This window comes from Copadichromis virginalis, linkage group LG8, assembly GCF_057382275.1.
Source record: "Copadichromis virginalis isolate Kocher_CV1m ecotype Utaka linkage group LG8, C_Virginalis_male_GT1.1, whole genome shotgun sequence".
Taxonomy (NCBI): domain Eukaryota; kingdom Metazoa; phylum Chordata; class Actinopteri; order Cichliformes; family Cichlidae; genus Copadichromis; species Copadichromis virginalis.
Window position 1 is genome coordinate 8,954,385 of NC_140625.1, and position 22,246 is coordinate 8,976,630.

General features: G+C 40.8%; 1 protein-coding gene across 9 annotated transcripts in view; it reads left to right on the plus strand.

Annotated features, from left to right (window-relative positions):
* Positions 1–22,246, plus strand: part of cacna1g (calcium channel, voltage-dependent, T type, alpha 1G subunit) — a 228,606-nt gene that overhangs the window by 197,290 nt on the left and 9,070 nt on the right. For 5 of the 9 annotated variants that reach the window (XM_085465580.1, XM_085465578.1, XM_085465582.1 and 2 more), the window contains 9 exons: positions 178–329; positions 3,702–3,811; positions 5,391–5,524; positions 9,406–9,476; positions 12,353–12,431; positions 12,796–12,917; positions 14,397–14,816; positions 16,181–16,333; positions 19,897–20,019. In XM_085465580.1, coding sequence (XP_085321706.1) covers positions 178–329; positions 3,702–3,811; positions 5,391–5,524; positions 9,406–9,476; positions 12,353–12,431; positions 12,796–12,917; positions 14,397–14,816; positions 16,181–16,333; positions 19,897–20,019 — 1,364 coding nt within the window. The remainder of the gene's footprint in view (positions 1–177; positions 330–3,701; positions 3,812–5,390; positions 5,525–9,405; positions 9,477–12,352; positions 12,432–12,795; positions 12,918–14,396; positions 14,817–16,180; positions 16,334–19,896; positions 20,020–22,246) is intronic. The other 4 variants (XM_085465584.1, XM_085465585.1, XM_085465581.1 and 1 more) reach the window with 3 other exon arrangements.

Here is a 22,246-nt window from a genome sequence, read left to right on the forward strand (position 1 = left end):
AAGGCTTCGTCGACTCCAGTCCTCAACACAGCAGCTCTACTGTATGTTGTCCCAGTGTAAAACCTCCTGTCTCACTTTCTGAACATCACCACCTCCTCCTTCTCCTTCTCCTCCTCCTCCTCCTCCTCACCCCTGCCTTCACCCCAACTCCCCCCAACCATTTCCCACTTCCAACAGAAGCTCAGAGTAAGCCCTACTACTCGGATTACTCCCCCACCCGCCTTCTCATCCACAAGATGTGCACCAGCCACTACTTGGACCTGTTCATCACCATCGTAATAGGCCTCAACGTCATCACCATGTCAATGGAGCACTATCAGCAGCCTAAGGTCAGATGTTTGGGAAAACAGGATGCTGGCTTGGCTCAGTCCTTTGGAGGAAAAAAAGAGAAAAAAGTTTTACACATATGTATACATGTCAATCTAAAAAAAATCACTATGTTTGAATATTAATATTGAATATAAATGAAAAAATATTCATGTTAAATATTAAAAATTCCTTTGGATGTTCTTTTTCCATGAGTGGTTTTTAATTACCATCTCATATCAGTCACTTCAGATGATAATGAATACAGTGCAGCTTCTCATAGTCCTACAGTTACAGACAAATGCACGCTCTTTTGTTGTGTCAGGAGTCTAATTCTTCAAATTTTGCCAATTCTTTCAAGTTTTCCTGCCATGAAAATAATATAAAAAGCTGATTATTGGCAACGCACGTTGGCTGTTAGACACTCCATTCCTTAATCTTCAGGTCAGTGGCGTCTAAAAACGAATGTTGTTGGAATTCTAGTTCAGCCTTCCAGAAACATGAGGTTTATAGCTTTGAATGCTTTAGGAGACAGTGTCAGGTGAACAAGCCTTTCCAACGATAATAAAATACTAATGAAAAAAACCCCCGCCTCACCAGTTCTTTGAACAAGGCTGAGAGAGGGATAAGGTCATCAGGGAAAACAAATGAAAGTTAGATAAGAACTGTAAAAAGCTTGGCTAGAAAGGCAGTGGTAAACTATAGAGGGAGGTCAAAAGAATAAATACTGAATATTTGGACAATCAGTGAAAAGAAAAAAGTCATATTAAAGGACTTTAAATAATGCTCCAAACTGTAGAGAATTAAGGTAACCAGGTTTAGCCCAGATCCAACCCATTAAAGAAAGGTAATTATATGAGAATCACTGAGGTCTGGTTATGGATTCTGAGGATTTATAGTCTATATTTTAATCACCATCAGGCATCAGGCTTTGCCAGCTGGGATTTCTCCAACACTCAAATATGAGTCCATCACTTCATGTATCACATTGTTGGCCAACAACAAACTGAGGTGGATTTTTGAAAAAATAAATGTGACTGAGTGGATAAAGTTGTTTTAAGCAAGATGCATCAGATATCAATGGAGAGTCAACAAAAGCATAGGATTGCATTACAGGGTGGATAAGGGTATTGTAAGGCATGGTATATGAAAATGTAGAGCAGGAAGCTAGATCCTAGCAACATGCTAAGAATATTAGTAGACAGTAAAAAATTACATGAGCCCTAAATTGAAGTTGTTTTTTGAATTCTCTAAATATCTGGCTAGTACCACAATATAATGTTTGAATTGTTGCCTCTGATTGCCATCACAGTGGATTTTAGATCAAACAATCAAATTTCAACTTTTAACTTTAATTCAGGGATTTCATAAAAGCCTTGCATTAACTGTTGATGAATTATAGCCATTTTTATGCATGTTACCCCATTTTCCACTGTTTCTGAGGCAACTGATTGACAAGCAGGTTCACGGGCATGTGAGGCCCAGGTCCAGAGAAAGTGAGAGAGTCTATCTTAAAGCTGAAAACAATTAACCTATTAAACAGACAGCAAAAACTTTAGGAGTCACCAAATCATCAACTAGTTGTTTTTTTTTTAAAAAGGACATGATGACAGAATTCTTTCCATGGTTAAGAAAAACAACTTCACAACATCTGTCAAAGTCAAGCACACTCTTGAGTGGGCATATCGTTGTCGACCCTAAAATGAAGAGACACCTTCATGAATGTAAATATAAAAGGGTTTACAACGAAGAAAACATCTAAAACAGTTCTGTCACTGGAGCCTATCCCAGCTGTCTTAAGGCGAGAGGCAGGGTACACCCTGGACAGCTTAACAGTCTGTCGTAGGGCAAAGACATAGACACAACCATTCGCAGTCACATTCACTCCTATGGGCCATTTAGAGTTTCCATTCTGCATGTCTTTGGACTGTGGGAGGAAGTTGGAGTACCTGGAGAGACCCACACAAACACAGGGAGAACATGCAAACTCCACACACAGAAAAACCCTGGCCTAATGGTGGAATTGAACTCAGGACATTCTTGCTGTGAGGCAACAGTGGTAACCACCGTGCCACTGTGCTGCCAGACAGGCAGCTCAGTAGGTAGACTGGTTGCCCCATGATCAAAAGGTCAGGGGTTCAAATTCGTACCAGATCTACACAATGGCTGCCCACTGCTTCACTGAGTGAGTGGCTTAAATTCAGAGGACTAATTCCCTATGGGATTAGTATATGTTTATATATAATTTGTATAGATGAAAGTGAAATTATGTTGGGGGAAAAGGATTCAGAAGAAGGGAAACAGCTCGTGATCCAAAGCATAATACGTCATCTGTCAAACACGGTGGAGGCTACCTTTGGAAGCGAGCCACTATTGTCTATTGATAATGTGACGTTACCAGGAGAAGCAGGATGAGTTCTACAGTATACAGAGCTGTGCTCTCTGTCGCTGCAAAAGATTTTCATCCGAGTGCGGAGAGAGTCCTTACATTTAAAATAATGCTAGTTAGTTCAGTTACTTTTGAGCTTCTGAAAATGGGGTACCACATGTCAAAACAGCTGTAATTTCTAAACAGTTACCACAGTTCAGCCAAACTTATAATAAATCTGCGAGTACTGCATTTGGGTCCTCTTTCTCTTCACACCTGACCGTGACAACCCTGAGGCATCTTTATCATTTGATTTAAAATCTACTGTGGTCACAAACTGAGTTACTGTCCAAACATTTATGGAACTAACCATATAAAGCTGATCTCTGTCAGTAGGTACTAGAGAATATGTTAAGGTACAATAGAAGGTTTGGTGGTTTAGAGCAGTGATTGGTTAAACTGAATGATGTTTTCAAGGAGCCGTTGGTGTCAGATTAGAAGCTTTTTGGCTAGAATGTGGGGGTTTTACTTTTTAGTACAACAGAAGGTTGTACCAACGGATACCCTTAAGAGAAACAGAATGTTGTTTGTTAGAAGGCAGTAAGACTGAACAGTGTTATTGGTTAGGATAGAAAGTTTAGCACAACAGATGGTGGCCAATACAGTGCAGCATCTCTGGGAAGAGTAAGAGGTTTGCTAAAATGCCTGCATTATGGACCCTTTAGTATTTTATGTAAGGATTATAAAAGCATGAACGTGGTTTATTTAAGCTGCAAAACTAAGCAGCATAACAAGCCATTCAGTTTAAATCAGTGTTTTCCCATTAAAATATGAAAAAGATAGCAGCGAGGTGAGATCATTTCATTGGTTTTCTCTGCAGCTTCAGCACATTTCGATAAATAATGAAAACCACAGATCGCCATGGTGGAGTAAGAGAGAAAATTTAATGCCGGCTTTACAGAGTTGTTAAAATGAATACTTTTGCACTTTATGAATCTGTAACTTTTTTTTTTATCATTTCTCTCAGGAGCTGGATGAAGCACTGAAGATCTGTAACTACATCTTCACTCTCATTTTTGTGCTGGAGTCGGTCTTCAAGCTGGTTGCCTTCGGCTTCCGACGCTTCTTCAAGGACAAGTCAGTATATAAATCTCTCGCAAGTTCCCCGACGTGTCATGTTGAACTTTCCTACACTGACACAAAGAAAAACTGAGATTCTGAAGAAACATTTGCCTCCTGTTTTTCGGTTCTGACATTTGGGGTGGATGTGATATTTTAGTAGATTAGTGGTTGCAAGCACTTGTCTTTAAATTGTGAGTCATGTAGAAAATCTGAGGCAGCGTTCAGACAAGTTAAATGAGCTTTTTCTAAGGTGCTCCAGCGACTGGTTCTCAGAGAGGCCTGCATGAATACAAACAGCCTTGTTAAACACCAATAAAACACAAATGCCTTAGATGATTTCATAGCTTTGAAATCTCTGGCTTTCTGGTGAAAACCACACAATAATACACAAACACAATCCCAGCAGCATTGCTGCATACTGGCACATGTTGCATATAAAGAAATACACCCACTAAACCTACACGCTTCAGTGGAGACATCGTGTTTCTGGACCAGAGCTGACCACCTAGGAGTCCACGATGTCTGTCCCGTTCACCAGAGAAAGACCATTATCCTTTTCAAGTCTGGCAAGAACCCAGTTTAAGAACAGCTCAGTCCACAACCTTTTATTTTTGTTTCCAGGTACAGCAGCATTTAGCCAAAAAAAAACCCTGAGCTAATTTAAAAATACATATATAATTTCAGGCGGATTGATTAATGCAGTTTGAGTAGATGTAGGGATATGTGGATTTAAATGTCAAACTCTGAGTGAAACAAAGCCTCACATGGATATTAACAATGTAAATAGCAGTACAATAACCAGGTTACTGCGACCACCCACCTCTGTCTTCAGGTTTTATACGTTCACTTCGTTCCAGACTTGTCGTTTATTGAACGGCAACTTCAAAACTGGTCATGTCTGAACATTTTGTGGACTATGCCTATGTGACTGGAATCACATCGTGGCTGCTTTTTAAAAAACTTTCCTCATAGCACTTAAAATAGTCAGCACGCTCTCACTGTCATGGAGAAAATGATCCGTCTCTAAATTTCATGAGTTATTTGATTAGTTAAATATGCATGACTAAAGCTTTGGAACACTGAGGTGATACATTATACAGAATCTTTTGAGCGTCACTGTAGACTTAAAAAAGGCCATGAAAGCTGTGTTGTACCCAGGATTCTTCCTTAGCGTTATCCATTTTCTATCCATGTTGAAGTTCTCCTAAATAAGGGACCGTCTCTGTCTCTGTCTGGGCAGAATTGTGGTGGAGTTCTTACTATTGTGATGTCAAATTTGGAGTGTTTCCTCTAAGCACTCCAACTTACTCAGTCAAAAACATAAGACTGCAGTTCTGAGTTGGACTGTTGTCGATTTCTTAAAGTTCAAAGTCATCAGATCTGTGACTCAGTTCTGACTGAAGTCCACTTCATATGATTGGAGTTCACACTTGTGTGATGGTGGAAATGACTCACATATGGGTGATTTGTTTGAGTCCATTTTTGCAGCCAATCACATTTATCCGAGGTTTCAGTGAAAACAACTAACCCAAGTCTGTGTTTGGTGCTGATGAGTATGTTTTGTGTACGTCTGTGTGTGGTTGTTGGCGTGTAGGTGGAACCAGCTGGATCTGGCCATCGTGCTGCTGTCCATCATGGGCATCACTTTGGAGGAGATTGAGGTCAACGCTTCCCTGCCCATCAACCCCACCATCATTCGCATCATGAGAGTGCTGAGGATTGCTCGAGGTATGACACTCCCCCCCCCCCCCCCCCCCCCCCCCGACCCTTACACAGTGTGAGACACCAACGCACAGCAAACTCTTTCAAGGTGCTGTACTTTGAAGATGATGTAAAACACACATCCCCGGGACTCCCCTTTTTGTCATTTTTTGCATGGCAGATCTCAGCATGGTTCGGGCAGGCTGTGAGCCGACCAGATGGCACAGAGACACACAGTCAGCTGACAAACTGAGAAGAAGCGAAGGGAGAGAAAAACACAGGGTGAGGAAAGTGAGCTTAGGGTGTGAGAGAGCCAAAACACACTGTGACAGTAAGTGAACTAAGCTGCAAGAAGCTAAGGAGAGGATGGGGTACAGTAAAGAAGGATGAAAGAGATGTAAGAATAAAAGAGAAATAAACGAAAGAGATGGGATTGATGAATGACTTCTGACCTTAAAATAGACTACCAGAAGGTGAGATGAAGTCAGGAGTGAAATAGGTGTGCAGAGTAAAAGAGGTTCAGGCTGATTATTGGAAGATAGGAGAGATAAGAGGCTTTACCTGAAGGCTTGAGGAGAGGAAGCATAAGGAAGGAAGATGAGAGAAAGAGGAGCTAAGACATGCAGAACGGGAGCCTGTCTGTTTGGTCCAAACACTGAATGTGCAGCGATGAGGTAGCATGGAAGTCGTGATTAATTGTTGTCGCTCAGCCGACCCAAACACATTTTTTGCTTTGTTTGTCTGTGTGTATTTGATGGGTCCAGTCTTTCTGTCTGGCATCAGCATGCCTCTCATAATCAGTCTGAGCAGGAATCTGAGTTAGCTAGATTAAATTCACATGTTGTCAGCATTGGAATCAAAAGGCGGTGGGTTTTCTGTCCAACGCTGTCAGTGAGATGCATCACATGTGTGTCCTTTGTGCACAGAAAAGCTGGCAGAAATTCCAGCTGTGTAAGTTAACAGACTAATCAATATCACAACTCAGACACAGGAGAATCTGATGGATTAAAACTAAGTGTTGTTTTACATTTAATGTTTAAAACAGAATGTAGGCTTCGACCATGTGCGAATTTGATGTAGTCCACAAGTACAAATAGGTGTCCTGGTTTAGGATAATAATGCTCATAGAACAATAAAAATGTTATAAAAGTGCTTACAGCTAACAAAGAAAATTCGGGGAAGAAATGTCTTAGAAATTATATTTATTACTGATGCTCTAAAACTTCAGAAACTGTTGAAAAAACTTTTCCTTCCTACTATCCAAGCAGAGGTTTGATGCATCTTCCAGGAATGGTGAAGCTATTTTCCAGAGAACTGTTTGGTCAATTGGATTTTTTCAGCGGCTGCAGACTTGCTTTCATTTCATTTTTGCGTCTGCATTTCAGCCGAACTTCAGCCTGAACGATGAGATTTTTACTACAATACCTTTTGATTAGATTAAATTGCAGATTAAATCAGCTCAAGTATTTTCAGTTTTTATAAAATGAACTATTAAACTCACTTCAAATTGGATTAAATTACCATAATGAAAAAATAAGCACCCTAACACACTCTTGTGTTTTAACAAAATTCAATATTGATTCATTTCACAAAAGCTGTAATTACACTGGTTTAGGCACCAATAAGTGATGTAAAGTGTATGTGTTAGTCCCCATAGGGAAATAGTTCCTCTGCATTTAACCCATTCACCCAGTGAAGCAGTGGGCAGCCACCAGTGCAGCGCCCGGGGAGCAGTGTGTAGGGCAGTACCTTGCTCAGGGGTACCTCAGGGTAGCCGTTCAGTGGAGTCGAACCCCCGACCTTCCGATCATGGGGCCACCACTCTACCTAATGAGCTATCCCTGCCCCTCCTGATGTGTTTAATAACTATCTCAAATAAATAACAAAAGCAATTCCTCATACTTTTATTGCTTATTATTTTACTATATGGCAAAAAGTAACAACTCACTCACCATAAGCAGTGAGACAACAGCTTGAGAATCATCAGCCCACCAACCCCTTGCACTCATGGTGTCACAGCTTAGCAATCCTAACATGAAGGCAAATAAAACATTACCACAGTGAGTGGCATTTTACATGACCTTATGTGCATACGCTTTGCTCTTTCAAACCTTGAACTTGCACAACACACCCACACAAAATGCTATTAATAGACATTGACATAAGGTTAGTTGTCGGCTTTTATCCCTCTTAGCAATTTCATGGTCAAATCCATGATTCAAAACACACGCCTACTTCATTTGTAAAGTAGTTGAAGTTGACAGTACTCAATCCTTTTAAAAATTGCTTTTGACATTTATATTGAAAGTATGTGTTAAAGTGCAAAATAACAAGGGAATATCTGTTATCTCGTGTCTTGCTAGTTTACGCTGTGGAGTTATTAGTTACTGTAGCTCGAGTGATTACACCAGAAAATTATAAAGTTAGATTGTTTTGGAAAAATCACCTTGAGGCAGTTTGAACTGTTACTATGTTTTCAAGGCTGTCTTTACAGCTGATTAATGGATGTAATGTTTATCAAGTTATGGTCAGCGCTTTGCTAATCTGTCTGGCATATGTTTAGATGTTTCAGTGGTAGCAGCTGAGGTGCAGACAGATGCCTTTCGGTGGTAAATGCATCATTAGTGGCCATATAATTATTCAGAGAAAAGTGGTGTTTCTCACTGGAATATGTGTCATGTTAGCTGAGCTAATATATTGAAGCTAACAGATGTCTGGCAGTGTGGGTTAAAAGTGTGTGGTTAAAATAAAAGTACATTTTTTTTGCAAATGTGGGATTTCCCTTTTTTGTGTCCTATGTTTACTGATTTTTGTTAATATGTGAGTAATTGATATAGATAAAAAAAATATCTCTTATTATTCCATAACATGTTTTCTTCCCAGTTTAAAAGAGATCCTGATAGCACTGTGATTCTATTGATGCTTATTTTGATTATTCATCTTGTGTTTAGCAGGACTATACATCTATCTTTACGTTAATGCACATATCTAATCAGCTAATCACATGGCAACATCAGAATAGGTAAGACAGGTAATCTAAGTGGCTTTAAGCATGATGTGGCTTTGGTGGACGATGGTTTGGTGGTTTGTTGATCTTCTGGTATTTTCCTGCACAACCATCTCTGGGGTTTACAGAAAATGGTCTGAAAAAGGGAAACTGTCCAGTGCATCTCTGTGCATAAATGCCTTGTTGATGTCAGTGGCGCATGGCCAGACCACTTCGAGCTAATACAGTTATGCAACACTAACAAAAAGAAGTCTGTATTACAACCAAGGTCTGCAGACGAGCATCTCTGAATGCACAACACACAAACCTTGAAGCAGATGGGCTACAGCAGCAGAAGACTACACCAGGTGCCATTCCTCTGGTTGAACAATGGAAGACTGGAAATCCTTGCATACCCTGATATTATCAAGCTGTTTATGTTGCGAGTCTTTATTGGCTGATAAATCCCAAATCACTTAAATTAGGATGACAAAAGCATTTTACAGAAGTGTTATGTCTTAAATCTATTGTCTGATTTTTGTGCTGTGTATTGAAAGATTGCCCAGGAGGAGTGGGGGGGGTCATTTGCTGCCTAATTTTGTTTCCTTGGGTTAATGTTTACACATTTGCTACAATGTATCATCTGTCATTCTTGCTGTAGTTCAATTGGTGCTCAAGTCATACTGGTAACCCTACCGAGTCACTGGGGGATATGACCTCAGTCATGTCGTCTTAAGAGCTCAGTGGTGTTTAATACAAGAAAATGAGTGACTAAGCTAACAGAGCAGGATTAAACTGTAAGTGAGAGAAATGTTGTGTCCTTTCAGTTCCACAGCAAGCCTGCTCTGTTATGTAAGACTGAAAAATCATAATATTGGTGAGATGTTGTTTTTTCATTCTGTGTGTTTGCGTGTCCCCACAGTATTGAAGCTCTTGAAGATGGCGGTGGGGATGAGAGCTTTGCTGGACACCGTTATGCAAGCCCTGCCTCAGGTACGCGCCGCTAAATAACACCCACCAAAGCCGCGAAACTCTCCTTCCGTCTTCATCTGCATTTTTTTTCCTCCATGGATTTCACATCCCACAGAAACTGTCCCTAAAGTTACATCTCAAAAGCATTTCCTTTTATTGTGTGTGTGCTGCAGATTCTGCTGTTTCAGGGCGTCGTCTTTCTCACGAGTTTTCTCTGCTCAACTCCAGAGACCCTTATTTGCATTAGAAGCCCCCTGCAGAGATTAGAAAGTGAATGTAGCTTCAGGTTTTTGTTTTAAACCCTAGGGTGGGTGGATTTGTGGGTGATAGAGTTAGTAAATTAGAACAACTTCTGCAGTGTTTTGCAGAAAGTCAAAAAGTCTTATATTCGCAATGTTCTTTCAAAACACCTCTGTTGTTGCTTTTCAGAGAGACACAGAGATCGAGTGTTGTTCCAGGCTCCTTGAGCTTGTCAGAAGTGTTCATTATTAATAAATCTGATGATAGGCGGGTGGTGGAGGTGCGAACAGGTTGCTACATGCTGATAATCATTGACAGCAGCAAACCATAACACTTTTCATTATTTAAACCACCCCTGTGTCAAAGCTCTAATCCCTTGTTTTTCCTATCACTTTCTACAGCTCCTCTTTTTCTTTTTATTCCAATCTTGCACCTTTATTTTGTAGACTGCATATAAAAATGGGTTGGCTAGGAAGTCCTTTCTCCATATACAGGTTAATTTTAAGGCTACTTGAAGGCTCTAGAGGCATTTGACTCAGTCGCACAGTGGCAGACTTGGACAAGAGCCTCAGAAAAACTATGTAATCTAAAAGAGAAAGCCCAGTTGAAACAAATCGACCAATGACACCTCCTCTAAATGTACATTTATGCATTAAAATCGATTCAGTTTGGACTGTTTCAGTTAGTGTCTCTCACAAGGCACTCTGCACACCGCTTTGCAACCCACCTCCACCCCAGATACTCCTTTCATGCTGTATCTGACTTGTTCAGTGTCATCAGAAAAAGGAAAAAAGGAAGTGCTCTAAAGGATTATTCAACAGGTGCTCATCAGTAGGGCGAACAAAATCTCAATATAAAAAAGGGTGCGGTTGCTAAGCCACTCTGTCAAGGATAAAATGTAACAAATTTATTCTTGAAGCAGTTCAGCAAGCAAAACAGGCCAATGGGTATCGACTCTCTCTCTTCATCAGGGTCTCACAAATACACAATCAGTCAGGATTAAATACCACCAAGTAATTCAACCCCTAAGGGTACTAAAAATTAAAAAGACAGATTTATCAAAGAAAATACAAAACAATCTGCGGATAAAGGACAAAAAAGTTTATTCTAAATTTACAGTAAATCAAAATAGAACATAATCAAACAGTTAAAATACTGCATACCGAGTAGACTATTTTACCAGACAAAACATGATATTGTATAATAGAGTGTAATAATCAGTGTCATGCTCTGTTCTGTGCTGGGACACTCATCACACACATACTGTATATATGTGGGTTGAAAGTTACTAATTACCGCATATTATAGGCTAGATTTTACATAGAAATCACATACCTGTTAATTGCGCTCAATTTCAGTTTTCCAGCTTTTTTAAACGTGCAGATTTGTATTTTCAGTAGTTTATTAGGTAATTTTGTAGCTTAAGAGTTTAGCTGGGAAAAGCAACATTGTGATGGTGTCATTTGAGATTTAAGTGTATTTTGTGATTATACAACCATCGAGTCTGGGGAGGTAAAGAGATGTGTCAGGACCAATCAGTTGTAAAATCACACACACCAAAATCCATGGCTTGTCTAGTCCACAAGGTGGGTTGCCAATGTAATAGATGTTATTGGCTTAACCCCAACATCTGCTGATGTTTTGCCATTTTGGAGGAGGCCAGAGAGTCATGCCCAGTGGAACCTTTTGACGTACAATGATTTGGCATTGTTCATTTTTGGTTTTGTTTGTTTGTTTTTTCTCATCTCTTTAATGGCAAAATGCTAGCTAATTTCTAATTGTGCGGTGGATCCACTAGCTTAACTCTATAAAAGTCATTTTTACAATCATTGGCTAGCACAGACCAACAGAGTAATTGTGCAAGTCAGCATTAATATATGTGTACGAGCAGGAGAACACCAAATCACATTTACCCTTATTATCATACAGATTGATTTACCCTACGATAAATAGATAGCCCTTCAGATTTAGCATTTTGAAACTGGACACATCAGTCACGATGCTGGCCTGCTTGAAAAAGATCATTTACAAAATGAAAGTCATGTTGTCCTCGGAGAGACTTAAACTAGCCACTGAGATGAACTCAGACTCCACAATAGACTTGTACACAGTTGGAGTCCAGAGGAGTTGCCCCCTTCAGAAAGAATGCAAGGTTACGGCACATCCCCACTGACTTAACTTTTCAAACCCAAAAGCAACACCAATCTTTTATGCACAGCCTACCTGCACTCATTGTCAATTTATTATTTTCCAGATGAATAACCAGATCATGCTAGTTGTCTAGATTGTAACACATTAACTAATTTTCAAATTAACAAAATAAACAACCCGAATACAATAAACAACTGGCTGTGAGTGATGTCAGCAGCACTAGATGGCAGCGCTGACGCTGTGGTGCTGTCCATCTTTACCTGCTTTCTGTCAGACACTCATTCACATCATTGAAGCATGCATTCGCTTGGATAGGAGATGTGTTTATTTAACAAATGCTCAGTCACTACAGCTTATCTTATACTTTCTCTAACTGCTCTAGAACCATCCTCCATTCTACCCTGCCTCCGAATGAGAAGTTTGTTGTCCCTCCTTATTGGTTTATTTTCCCTGGGCTTTATCTCCTCTGACTAATCGCTCTCTTCCTTCCTGTTGTCTCCCTGCAGGTGGGCAATCTGGGTCTTCTCTTCATGCTCCTCTTCTTTATCTTTGCAGCGCTGGGAGTGGAGCTGTTTGGTGACTTAAGTAAGAACACATGCACAATAAAGAGATACTGTGCAGGCAGTAGAAAAAGAAGAAAATGAAATCTCTTAGTTTCCACTCAGGTCATTCACGGGCATACACCGAGCATTTAACTCTCCCCTCTGTGGGTTTAATTCATCTGATATTAATTGCTTCCTCGAATCCTTTGTTGAAATACTATATTGATCTCCTTAATTTTATCTTGAAGCTTTCAGAGCTATAAAATGCTATCACAGTAACTATTTTATTATAGGAAAATCCAACTGAAAGCCGTGAACACTGCTATCTTTTTTTGTTTCATTCTCTTTTACTCTCTGGCTAATCCTCTTTTTGTTTATCTCCTCCCACTTCCCTTTTGTCTCTGCAGTTTGTGATGAACTCCACCCCTGTGAGGGTCTGGGGCGCTACGCTACATTTAAAAACTTTGGGATGGCCTTTCTGCTGCTCTTCAGAGTTTCCACTGGAGACAACTGGAATGGCATAATGAAGGTGAAACCAACTCTGCAGTTTCAGATCCATAGACCACTCATACTCTACATTCACTCTTTTGTATCTGCACATTCTGCAGGTCCAGTTCTGTTTTAAAATGACTCCGCAATATGAATGTGCTTGTAATGGATGAAAAAAACATCACATTCGGACCTTCAAACCATACTCAATTTTTTGTATATAAGTTGTTCATAATGTCAACTTCTGGTTTAAAAACTAAAAAACGGATGTCAGTCTTTAGTGCGGCCATCGTATTTTTGTAGCCAGATGAGACTATATTCAAATAATACTGCATTTACAGTTTGGAGGACTGTGGTTGGAGATCACAGCATGACGCACCTTATTGGGACAGAGTGCAATGAACTCGCAATTTTGCTATGACATGGTTACATTGAAGATGGGGACCAGGTTTGCCACAGCTCAGTTTCTGTCTTCAAAGTGATTTTGTTGTTTAAGAAAACGACAAAATGCTATTAAGACAATCAGTTTGCAGTTAAATGGGGTCAAGCTAGCAAATACATACAATTATCAATTATCTGATAAAGTGGCACACAATGGAAATCTGTTGCCATCTGCATACACAAACATTCACATTGACTACTTATATTCAGGTTCCAATCAGAATCTTGTGTGTTTGCAACAGAAATTCTTCCACGAATTGTGAAGTAGTTGCTGTAGGACTGTGATTCAACGGCAAAATGACAGAAGTGCTCTGCAATCAGAATGCAACCAGTTGAGTGGAGTTTCCTACTGCAGAAAGACTGAGTTAGATAATTGCACTGTGTTGGCAGTCAGTTTTTGCAAACCTTCAGCACTTTGAGAGTGATTGCAGTTGCAGTTGCAGTGTTGTTTGCAGGCAGATTGCCTTATGCTCGAAAGAGGTCACCCAGAAGTTGAGAGTTCCACATGCTCTAACAGCAACAAAAATCAGTGCAATTACAAGGCAATGACCGATATTTCCAAGTCTCAAGGAGGATGCCGTCCTGTTTATTCCCCAGTGTTACTGAATAAGCCATAGGAGGATGTACAGCTAAGTTATGAGCGTAAGTTGATTTTAAACAAACACAGATTCATGCTAATTAGTAACACATGAATAAAATACTGGATCTTCACCACCAAAACCAAAGCACAGATATTTTGGATGGTGTGTTAGTAGAGTTAACCAGGAAGCATTATTAACGGTGAGATAATTCACTTTAAAATGCTCCCAGAGGTAAAAACACCACAGACCAGCCTAACATCAGTGATTAAAATTAGCTTAGGTGACACCTGGCAGACATCCAGTAGCTAAATCCATCAGTAAGCCAACTTGAGTGAGGGGTCACTGCAACCCAGTACAAAGTTGTTCTTACAAAGTTGTTCTTCTTGCTGTTGTAATGATCATCGGCTGCGAATGGTCACCCACCTGTAGGTGCATGTTCTTAACTAGAACATTTAACTAGAATACTATTAAATCCACCGTCTGTACGGTCTTTCCAGGATACGTTGAGGGACTGCGCCCAAGATACAGGCACCTGCTACAACACTGTGGTTTCTCCCATCTACTTCGTCTCCTTTGTCCTGACCGCTCAGTTTGTCCTGGTCAATGTGGTCATCGCAGTACTGATGAAGCACCTGGAGGAGAGCAACAAGGAAGCCAAGGAAGAGGCAGAGCTGGAGGCGGAGATGATGGAACTGGAGATGGAAGCGGGGGACATAGCAGCAAGGTCGCCCCAGCTCAACCCTCTGACACTGGGTATGGACAGGTCAAGCTCTGGGGGTTCCCCCTGGAGGTCTCCCAGAGGAGTGGATACAGAGCAGGAAAGGGATGGTCCTATGGATTCACCCACTGCCGATATAACCAGAGACTCTGTAGGCATCAGAGCAGAATCCCCTTCATGCACAGAGCCCCAACTGGAGGTAAAGAATCTTGTCGCCAAACTAATCTTTTTTTTCTCTCTCTGTCTCTCAAAAAAAGTTAATCTGTACTTCACAACAAAGCATCACTATTATTTGCCAGATAATCCCATTAAAAAAAGAACAGACCTAATTCAGTTACTCAGCTTAGCTTGTACCAAGCTGGAAACATGATTTTTAATTCTGTTGTGCATTATAAGATGATTTGGACACTGCTGGAACCGGAGCCAGGCTGTGAGGCTCGTTAGATGACCCCTTCATTGTCGTTACCTCTAACTCTGGTTCAAACCATTAGTTGATTCAGCAGCTCGCGCTGAGTAATGCTGAGAATGTGGCACGCCATCTAAAAAAGTTGATTACTTGCTCTTCGCTGGTCTCGGTACAATAACTGTAGTTCACCCATAAATAAACCAAGCCAGGGATGGCTATATTAGGCTGTGTTTACCAGACAGCCTGGCATCATCTCAGAATACAAATGGATGCATTTATCTGAAACGTACCCAAAACGGTTGTCATATTTTGAAGCTCTCAGGTGAAGATCTTTGTCTGCTGCACGTGCACTACGCAGGACTGGACATAGCTCCCTCGCATATCAGACGCTAGTTTGCAAATGTCTGGGTCTTTCTTGGTTATGCACAGTCACATCCAGAAAATCTAGCTGTGCAGATTTATTATGCTGTGTGACCCACACTGGCCCATATCGGGATGCTTTACAATTTGTGTGCATTCACGGCTACGTGTGTGTGTGTGGTTATGTGTGTGTCTGTGTTTAGCTGATCCCTCTAGAGGACATGCCAGTCACAGACAGGTCACAGTGCCATGGGAAAGCTGGACCACAGGGCCTTGTTGTTCACTTCAACAGCTATTTCCAGACAACGGGGAACTTTGGGGGATAGGAAATAGAGGTTTCGCTATCGTTATCCCTCCCTCCCTAAGATCTTATCCTTCTTCCCTATGCTCCTCTCCCAAAACGTGAGCGGCTAAGTCACACTCTTCTCCCCAGCCTTGTTGAAGACCTGCTCTGCTGCAGTCTTGTAGTGCCCCCTTGTGGGTTTGAGTGTTAAGGGTGTTTGTTTACTACATTGCTGTGCAATTTGAAAGATTCGACAGGTCATTTAGTAAGAAGCCCTTAGCAGCCCACAAGAGAGCATTGTTCCCTCTGAGATGTTTCTCTTGTCTTTTGGGTTTCTATAACTGTTTCTGCCTGACTGACTGTCCTTTTCTTTGTGATCCATTCTTCTGTCCATACTTATTCGTGTATCTTTGTATGTAACTCTCCCCCTGTCCTTGTCTTCTTCTTTTTTCTTTTCTTTTTTCCTCTATTTCTGTCTCCGCTCTCTCTCTCTATTCTCTCTGCATTATCCAAGTTTGTCCAGCGGAGGGCACTCTTTGACTCGGTCTCCCTGGTCATCCAGGGTTCAATGGAGGGGGAGATGAGTCTCATGGACAACCTGTCCGGCTCTATCTGCCACTACTACGCGCTGCCCCCCAAGCCCAGCAAGCACAGCACCGACAAGAAGGTCAATAATCACCAGAAGCATCCCTGATGGATCGCCTCCTCCATGTCATATGTGGTTTTGTAGTGTCTTTATCTGTGTGCACCATGTAGGGCTGCTCAAGTACGAAGTAACGAAAATACTAATATTTATCTTGTACTGTCACATCTGATGCTATTAATATAATACACACACTTGTTTTAGTAACACTACAAATTATCGATCGATAATAAATGAAGTATTGATTGTACAACTGAGCTTTGGGTCATAAGTATAAAGGTAATATAGATAATATGGATACTATAGATCATAAAATGAAAAACAAAGGTGTACTAATTGATTATTTACTAGTTAGTTGGACTGTAGTGCATCAAAAAAAGAAAGAGTTTTAACTGATGCTAATAATGTTTTATAGTGTTTAAATAGGCAGCAGAGATAGTGATGTCATCAATTAAAAGAACATTAATCAAGAGATGGGTGTGTTTGCACCTAGTTTAGAGAAAAAAGGTAATTATTTAATACCCTGCTGAATTTGTTTGCTCGCTTACAAAGAAATGAACACTCTCTAATTTTTATGATGGTCTTATAAAAGCACATTACATAATTGATTTACATATCACTGAGTAAAATGAGTATTTGATTCCCAGGTAAAACATGACTCATTATTTATTGAGTTATTATTATTAAACCCTTGTTGGCAAGTACAGTGGTAAGATGTTTCTCACAGTTGGTCACCAGGTTTGCACACATCTATGCTGAGATGTTGGACCACTCCTCTTTACAGAAACTTTCTAAATCCTTTGGGTTTCTTGGCTGGTTTTTAGGCAACTTTAAGCTTGAGCTTCCTCCACAGATTTTCTATAGCAATGAGGTCTAGAGACTGGCTAGGCCACTCCATGGCCTTAATGTGCTTCTTCTTTAGCCACTGCTTTGTTGCTGTGATGGTATGTTTTGGGTCACTGTCATGTTGAAAGATCCATGCATGACCCAGCTGAGGGAAAGAGGTTCTCATCCAAGATTTTACAGTACAAGGCCCCTTGATGTGCTAAACTCAACCTAGACCCATTAGCAGAAAGAGCACCAAAGCATAATGTTTCCAACTCTGTGCTTGACAGGGTAGATGGTGTTCTTTAGGCCGTACTCAGCATTTCTCTTCCTCCAAACACGGCAGCTCGAGTTGATGCCAAGCAACTCAATTCATCTCCTAAACCTTCTCTGAATTATTTAGATGTTCACTGGCAAACTTAAGACTTAAGTGTGTACATGTGCATTCTTGAACAAAGGGACCCTGCAGGGACTGTAATATCCATTACAGTATGGTATACTGCCTTCAGATCATTAACAAGTTCCTCCCGTGCTTGCGTTCAGGTTGATTCACCATCTTTTTCACGATCATTCTCATCCCATGAGGCAAAATTTTAATGATGTTAATTTTATATTTCTACCAGTTCTCACCGAGCTTCTCGCTGTTGGTCTTGTAGACGATTTCAGCCTTGTGTAAGTCAACAGTCTTGTCCCTGTTTTCTGACCGGTCTTTGGCCCATGATGCTGAAGGATTAAGTATGTGAGAAACAGATTCTGTGGTTATTCTGGCTGAGTTGTAGGGGATCAAATACTTAATTCACTCAAAGCATGTTTGTCACACTTACATGTTTCACTTTTTCCACATAGGTAAGGTTTGGATAGCATTCTTTCCCACTAATTGAAGTCATTATCAAACAACTGCATTTTGTATTTCCTTGCCTTTGTATAATATTACATTTTATTTGATGATCTAAAACAGGGCTGTCCAACTCCAGGCCTCAAGGGCCGGTGTCCTGCAGGTTTTACATGTGTCCTTGATGCAACACAGCTGATTTAAATGGCTAAATGACCTCCTCAACATGTCTTGAAGTTCTCCAGGGGCCTGGTAATGAACTAATCATTTGATTCAGCTGTGTTGACCCAGGGTAATATCTAAAACCTGCAGGACACCGGCCCTTGAGGCCTGGAGTTCCTCACTCCTGATCTAAAACATGGAAGTAAAAAAATACAAGTAATGAGGATGGGGGCAAATAGTTTTTTACAGTATATGCATAAGCCTTAGCCTAGAAAGCAGCAAGCAGAAGTATGAACTGTCCAAAGAACTCAGTTTTATTAAATAAAGACATCCCTGTCTGTTTAATATCCTGCAGCCCTACAGCCATTACCATTTTTGTACTGGCATTCTTCTTCATTGAATATTTTCCCCTTACTAACCAGCCTCGCTGCCCACCAAAGCACAGTGCGTCATGTCCCGCCTCAACTATGAGCTCATTCCCTCATTCACTTACACTCATTCATGCTTGGCAGGTTTTTGGTCTGCTTCTGCAGCCTCACTGGCGTGGTTTAAAGTTTGCCCGTCTCCCCTACACAACGTGTCTCTGTATCTGTATGAGGACGTGACAATGCTTGTGCATTTACTCAGGTGATTGTGTCATTTGCCAGTCAGTCACAGCAGAGTGATAACCACCTAAAGCCAGCAGATCACACACTGTTAAATCCTGCACAGATGTGGCTCAATCAATAGGCTATGGATCACTTGAGCCACTGAATAATGCATCTGGGTGCCTGTTTTTCTCATTTGAAGCCAAATTTGGCACAATTACATTAGCGCTGTAAAACCCCCATCTTCTAAAAGCTTTAAATGGGTTTGAGATCTCAGCGTTAGATGCCACAGGGCAATGTTCTCCTTCTGATATGTTTCAGTCCCTGCATTTTTATTCACGAATGACCCATTTGCCTGACAGAAACAATTTCCCCTGTTAAACCAGTGTGAAGGCAAAAAAAGAAAATAGCAGCTCCTTTTACATGAGCCAGTATGGAGCCCCGCAAGGGACATGGGAGAAAAAGAAAATTAAGACGGACTTTTGCGAGATCTCGCAAAACAAACTGGGGGATCATGCAAAGGTTTTAGCAGATATTTGACGTTTACACAACTACATTCACGCCTCAAAATATCTTTAAAGTTTATTTTGTGACCCAGAAAGAGTAATATTACAACTACGTAGCTGCCGTCATTGTTGGAATTCAACTTTTTGAAGATCTCGCAAATGTTCATCGTAATTTTTTTTCTCCCATGTCCCTTGCGGGGCTCCGTAAGCCAGAAATACTGAAGACTTTGGCTTCATCTCTGAGTGTTTCAATCTCTGAGGTGTTTTACAAGAGGTCCCTAGAAAATTAGGTTATTTGGATTCTTCTTCTTTAGCAACATAAGCAATTAAATGTGCCATTTAGTACTTAATGTAAATGAATCCCAGTGCTGTCGTGTAATGTCTTACTGGCATCATATTTCGCTGTTAAAGAATCTCTCTGCTGTGCCTGTGTCACAAAAAAAGTCCACTAACAGCTGACTAAATACAGCCGTTTTTTGGTGTTTTTTTAGTTTGTCCTTCTTCCTCTGTTGTTTTGCTCTGCTACATACTTCTAGTTTATATGTGGTGTTTTTTTTAAACTTGTATTGTTCTGTTAGTTTCAGGTTTTATCTGTGTAACGTCCTTCTATTTATGTACTGCACAGAGTGCACCTTTGTTTTCTCTGCTCACCAGCGGTTGTCTCTTCCTGCCTAGATCCCTCTAGCGGAGATGGATGCTCTGTCTCTGGCCTCTGAGAATTCCTGGTCCCTAGCTCTGACAGACGACTCAACCCCTGACGATTTTAACCCCCTATTTCTAACCACTCTGGAATGCAATGTACTGACAGTTCCTCTCTTCATCTTTCTCCATTGTTATTTCTTCTCCTTCCCCGCTGCAGTGGCTTGTACTGTCTCCTTCACTGGGTATTTCCAAAGTCACCTGACCCTCCCCACCACCAAGCTTACACACTGGGGTTTAACAAGGGGAAGCCAACTGGATGCTAAATTAGCTAAAAATATATTTAAAAAAAAAGAAGATAGCATTTATATGTACCACTAATTACTTATTTTTGAAAATAAGTAAAAGCCACACACTTGTTTTTCTTTCTTCATAGAACGTCTGAATGAGCTCTTTGGCGTGCAGCTCATTACAATTCTATCTGGAGTCGGCCATGTTGTGTATTTGGATTTCTTTGCTAAAGTTGCTGCTTCTAAAGCTATGTCCCAATCATAGGCCGCATCCTTCGGAGGACCCGGCCTTCGCGGTCTACGTGAGCCAGGTCTTTCAAAGACCAGGAGGGCCGGAAGTACGAGGCTGCGAAATGGGACGGTCTAGCCTTCAGATTTGCGTCACCAACTGTCTCGGTGGAGTTTAATAAACTCAGCTGTCTGCTCCTCACTCACTAATATATAACAGGACATTGGAGTAAATTCTCGACCATCTCACACTTCTGTTTAATCAGTTTTCTGTTTGACATTTATTCAGCTGTGTGAAAACTTTAATCTCAGCCAAACCGATTTACTCAGGAACAAATAAAACACTGACAAAGGCCAAACAATAACATTTTTAAGTTATCTAAGTGTTATTGTTTGGCTTTTTTCAGTGTTTTATTTGTTCCTGAGTAAATCGGTGTTTAACCTGTTTAACCTGAGTAGCGAAAAGACCGCTGGGGCCTGAAAACGATGTGCTGGGAGTTAGTTGTTCTCACCGGCTCTAATGAGCCTCGACCTCCCAGTCAGCTATTGAGCTGGTGGGTAACAGACGTCTCAGAAAACGTCGGAGCACTTTTGCAAATATGCGATGTCTTGATAAACCGAGCTGATATTTGAAGTTTACACGGCTACATTCTCGCCTAAAAATATGTTAAAAGTTTATTTTGTGACCCAGAAAGAGTAATAAGAGTAATATTAAAACTAAGTAGCTGCCGCCATTGTTGGAAACTGGAATTGGCTGGGCCGCGCTATGAATTCTGGGATAGTTTGGGCCACGAAGGATACACCCGACCATCCCTCAAATTCAGGGAAATGAAGGATGTATTAGTCGGTCGCATTTGGAGCAGCCTTCAAATTAGGACAGACTTTGTTGCCTAGCTGTGACGTATTCGGCCTTCAAATGCGGCCTCAGAAGGATGCGGCCTATGAATTGGGACCTAAACTGTTCTGAAATGGGGGCGTGGCCAGCAGCAGCTCATTTTCGAAGCTACAGATACTAAAACAGCTTATTTGGAGCTGAGATTAAAAAATGTATAAGCATAGCAAAAAAACAACCAATCTTTTTTTTTAGTTTAAACTTTATAGACAGATTCTGGGAACGTGTGAGACTTTATTGAACTTGTCAAAATTGGATCTAATATGGGAAATATGAGTGGAGAACTTTTTCTGTTTTCTATGTAACTGATTCCAAATAATTAAATAAATAAAATGTGGAAAGCTTACACTTGCACATACAATAACAATGGGTCACTTAAACCATAGTTGACGCGTGACAACTGCTAAACAAATGAGACGTTGTGTTAAGTATAACAGTGAGTAAGGGTCTTGGTAAAAGGCATCTTCCACATCCTGGCATTCTTTGTCATGACCCCGTTCATTATTTTCTTTGAACATGTCGTCATGCACTGCAGCCCATGTATGTGTCCTCACTGCAATTAATCTATAGATCCCTCTATGACACGCCATCCTACAGGCTCTGAAAATGAAATTGAATGTCGTCTGGGTGTCAGAGTATTATTAACCACCGGTTTGGGTCATTAATGATCACATGGCTTCATGACCAGAGAGGGTCACTGTCACCTTGGCTCAGCGTTGCTGCTGAATTAATACGTATATCATAAGAAAAAAAGAGCGCTGGCCAACGAGGTGCTCTTAATTGGATTGTTCTGGGACAAATGCAATAGAAAAATAAAGACAATGGAGTGAAGAGGTAGAGGTGTTCAAGTGGCTTTGAAGTACCCTGGTGAAACAAATTTATCTTTATTTCTCATTCCGCCTTTTCAGCCTGGTGTGTTTTACTTTCCAGTCCAGTCCAGTCCAGTAGAGTAGTGCGCCTCCTTACCTGCCAGTTT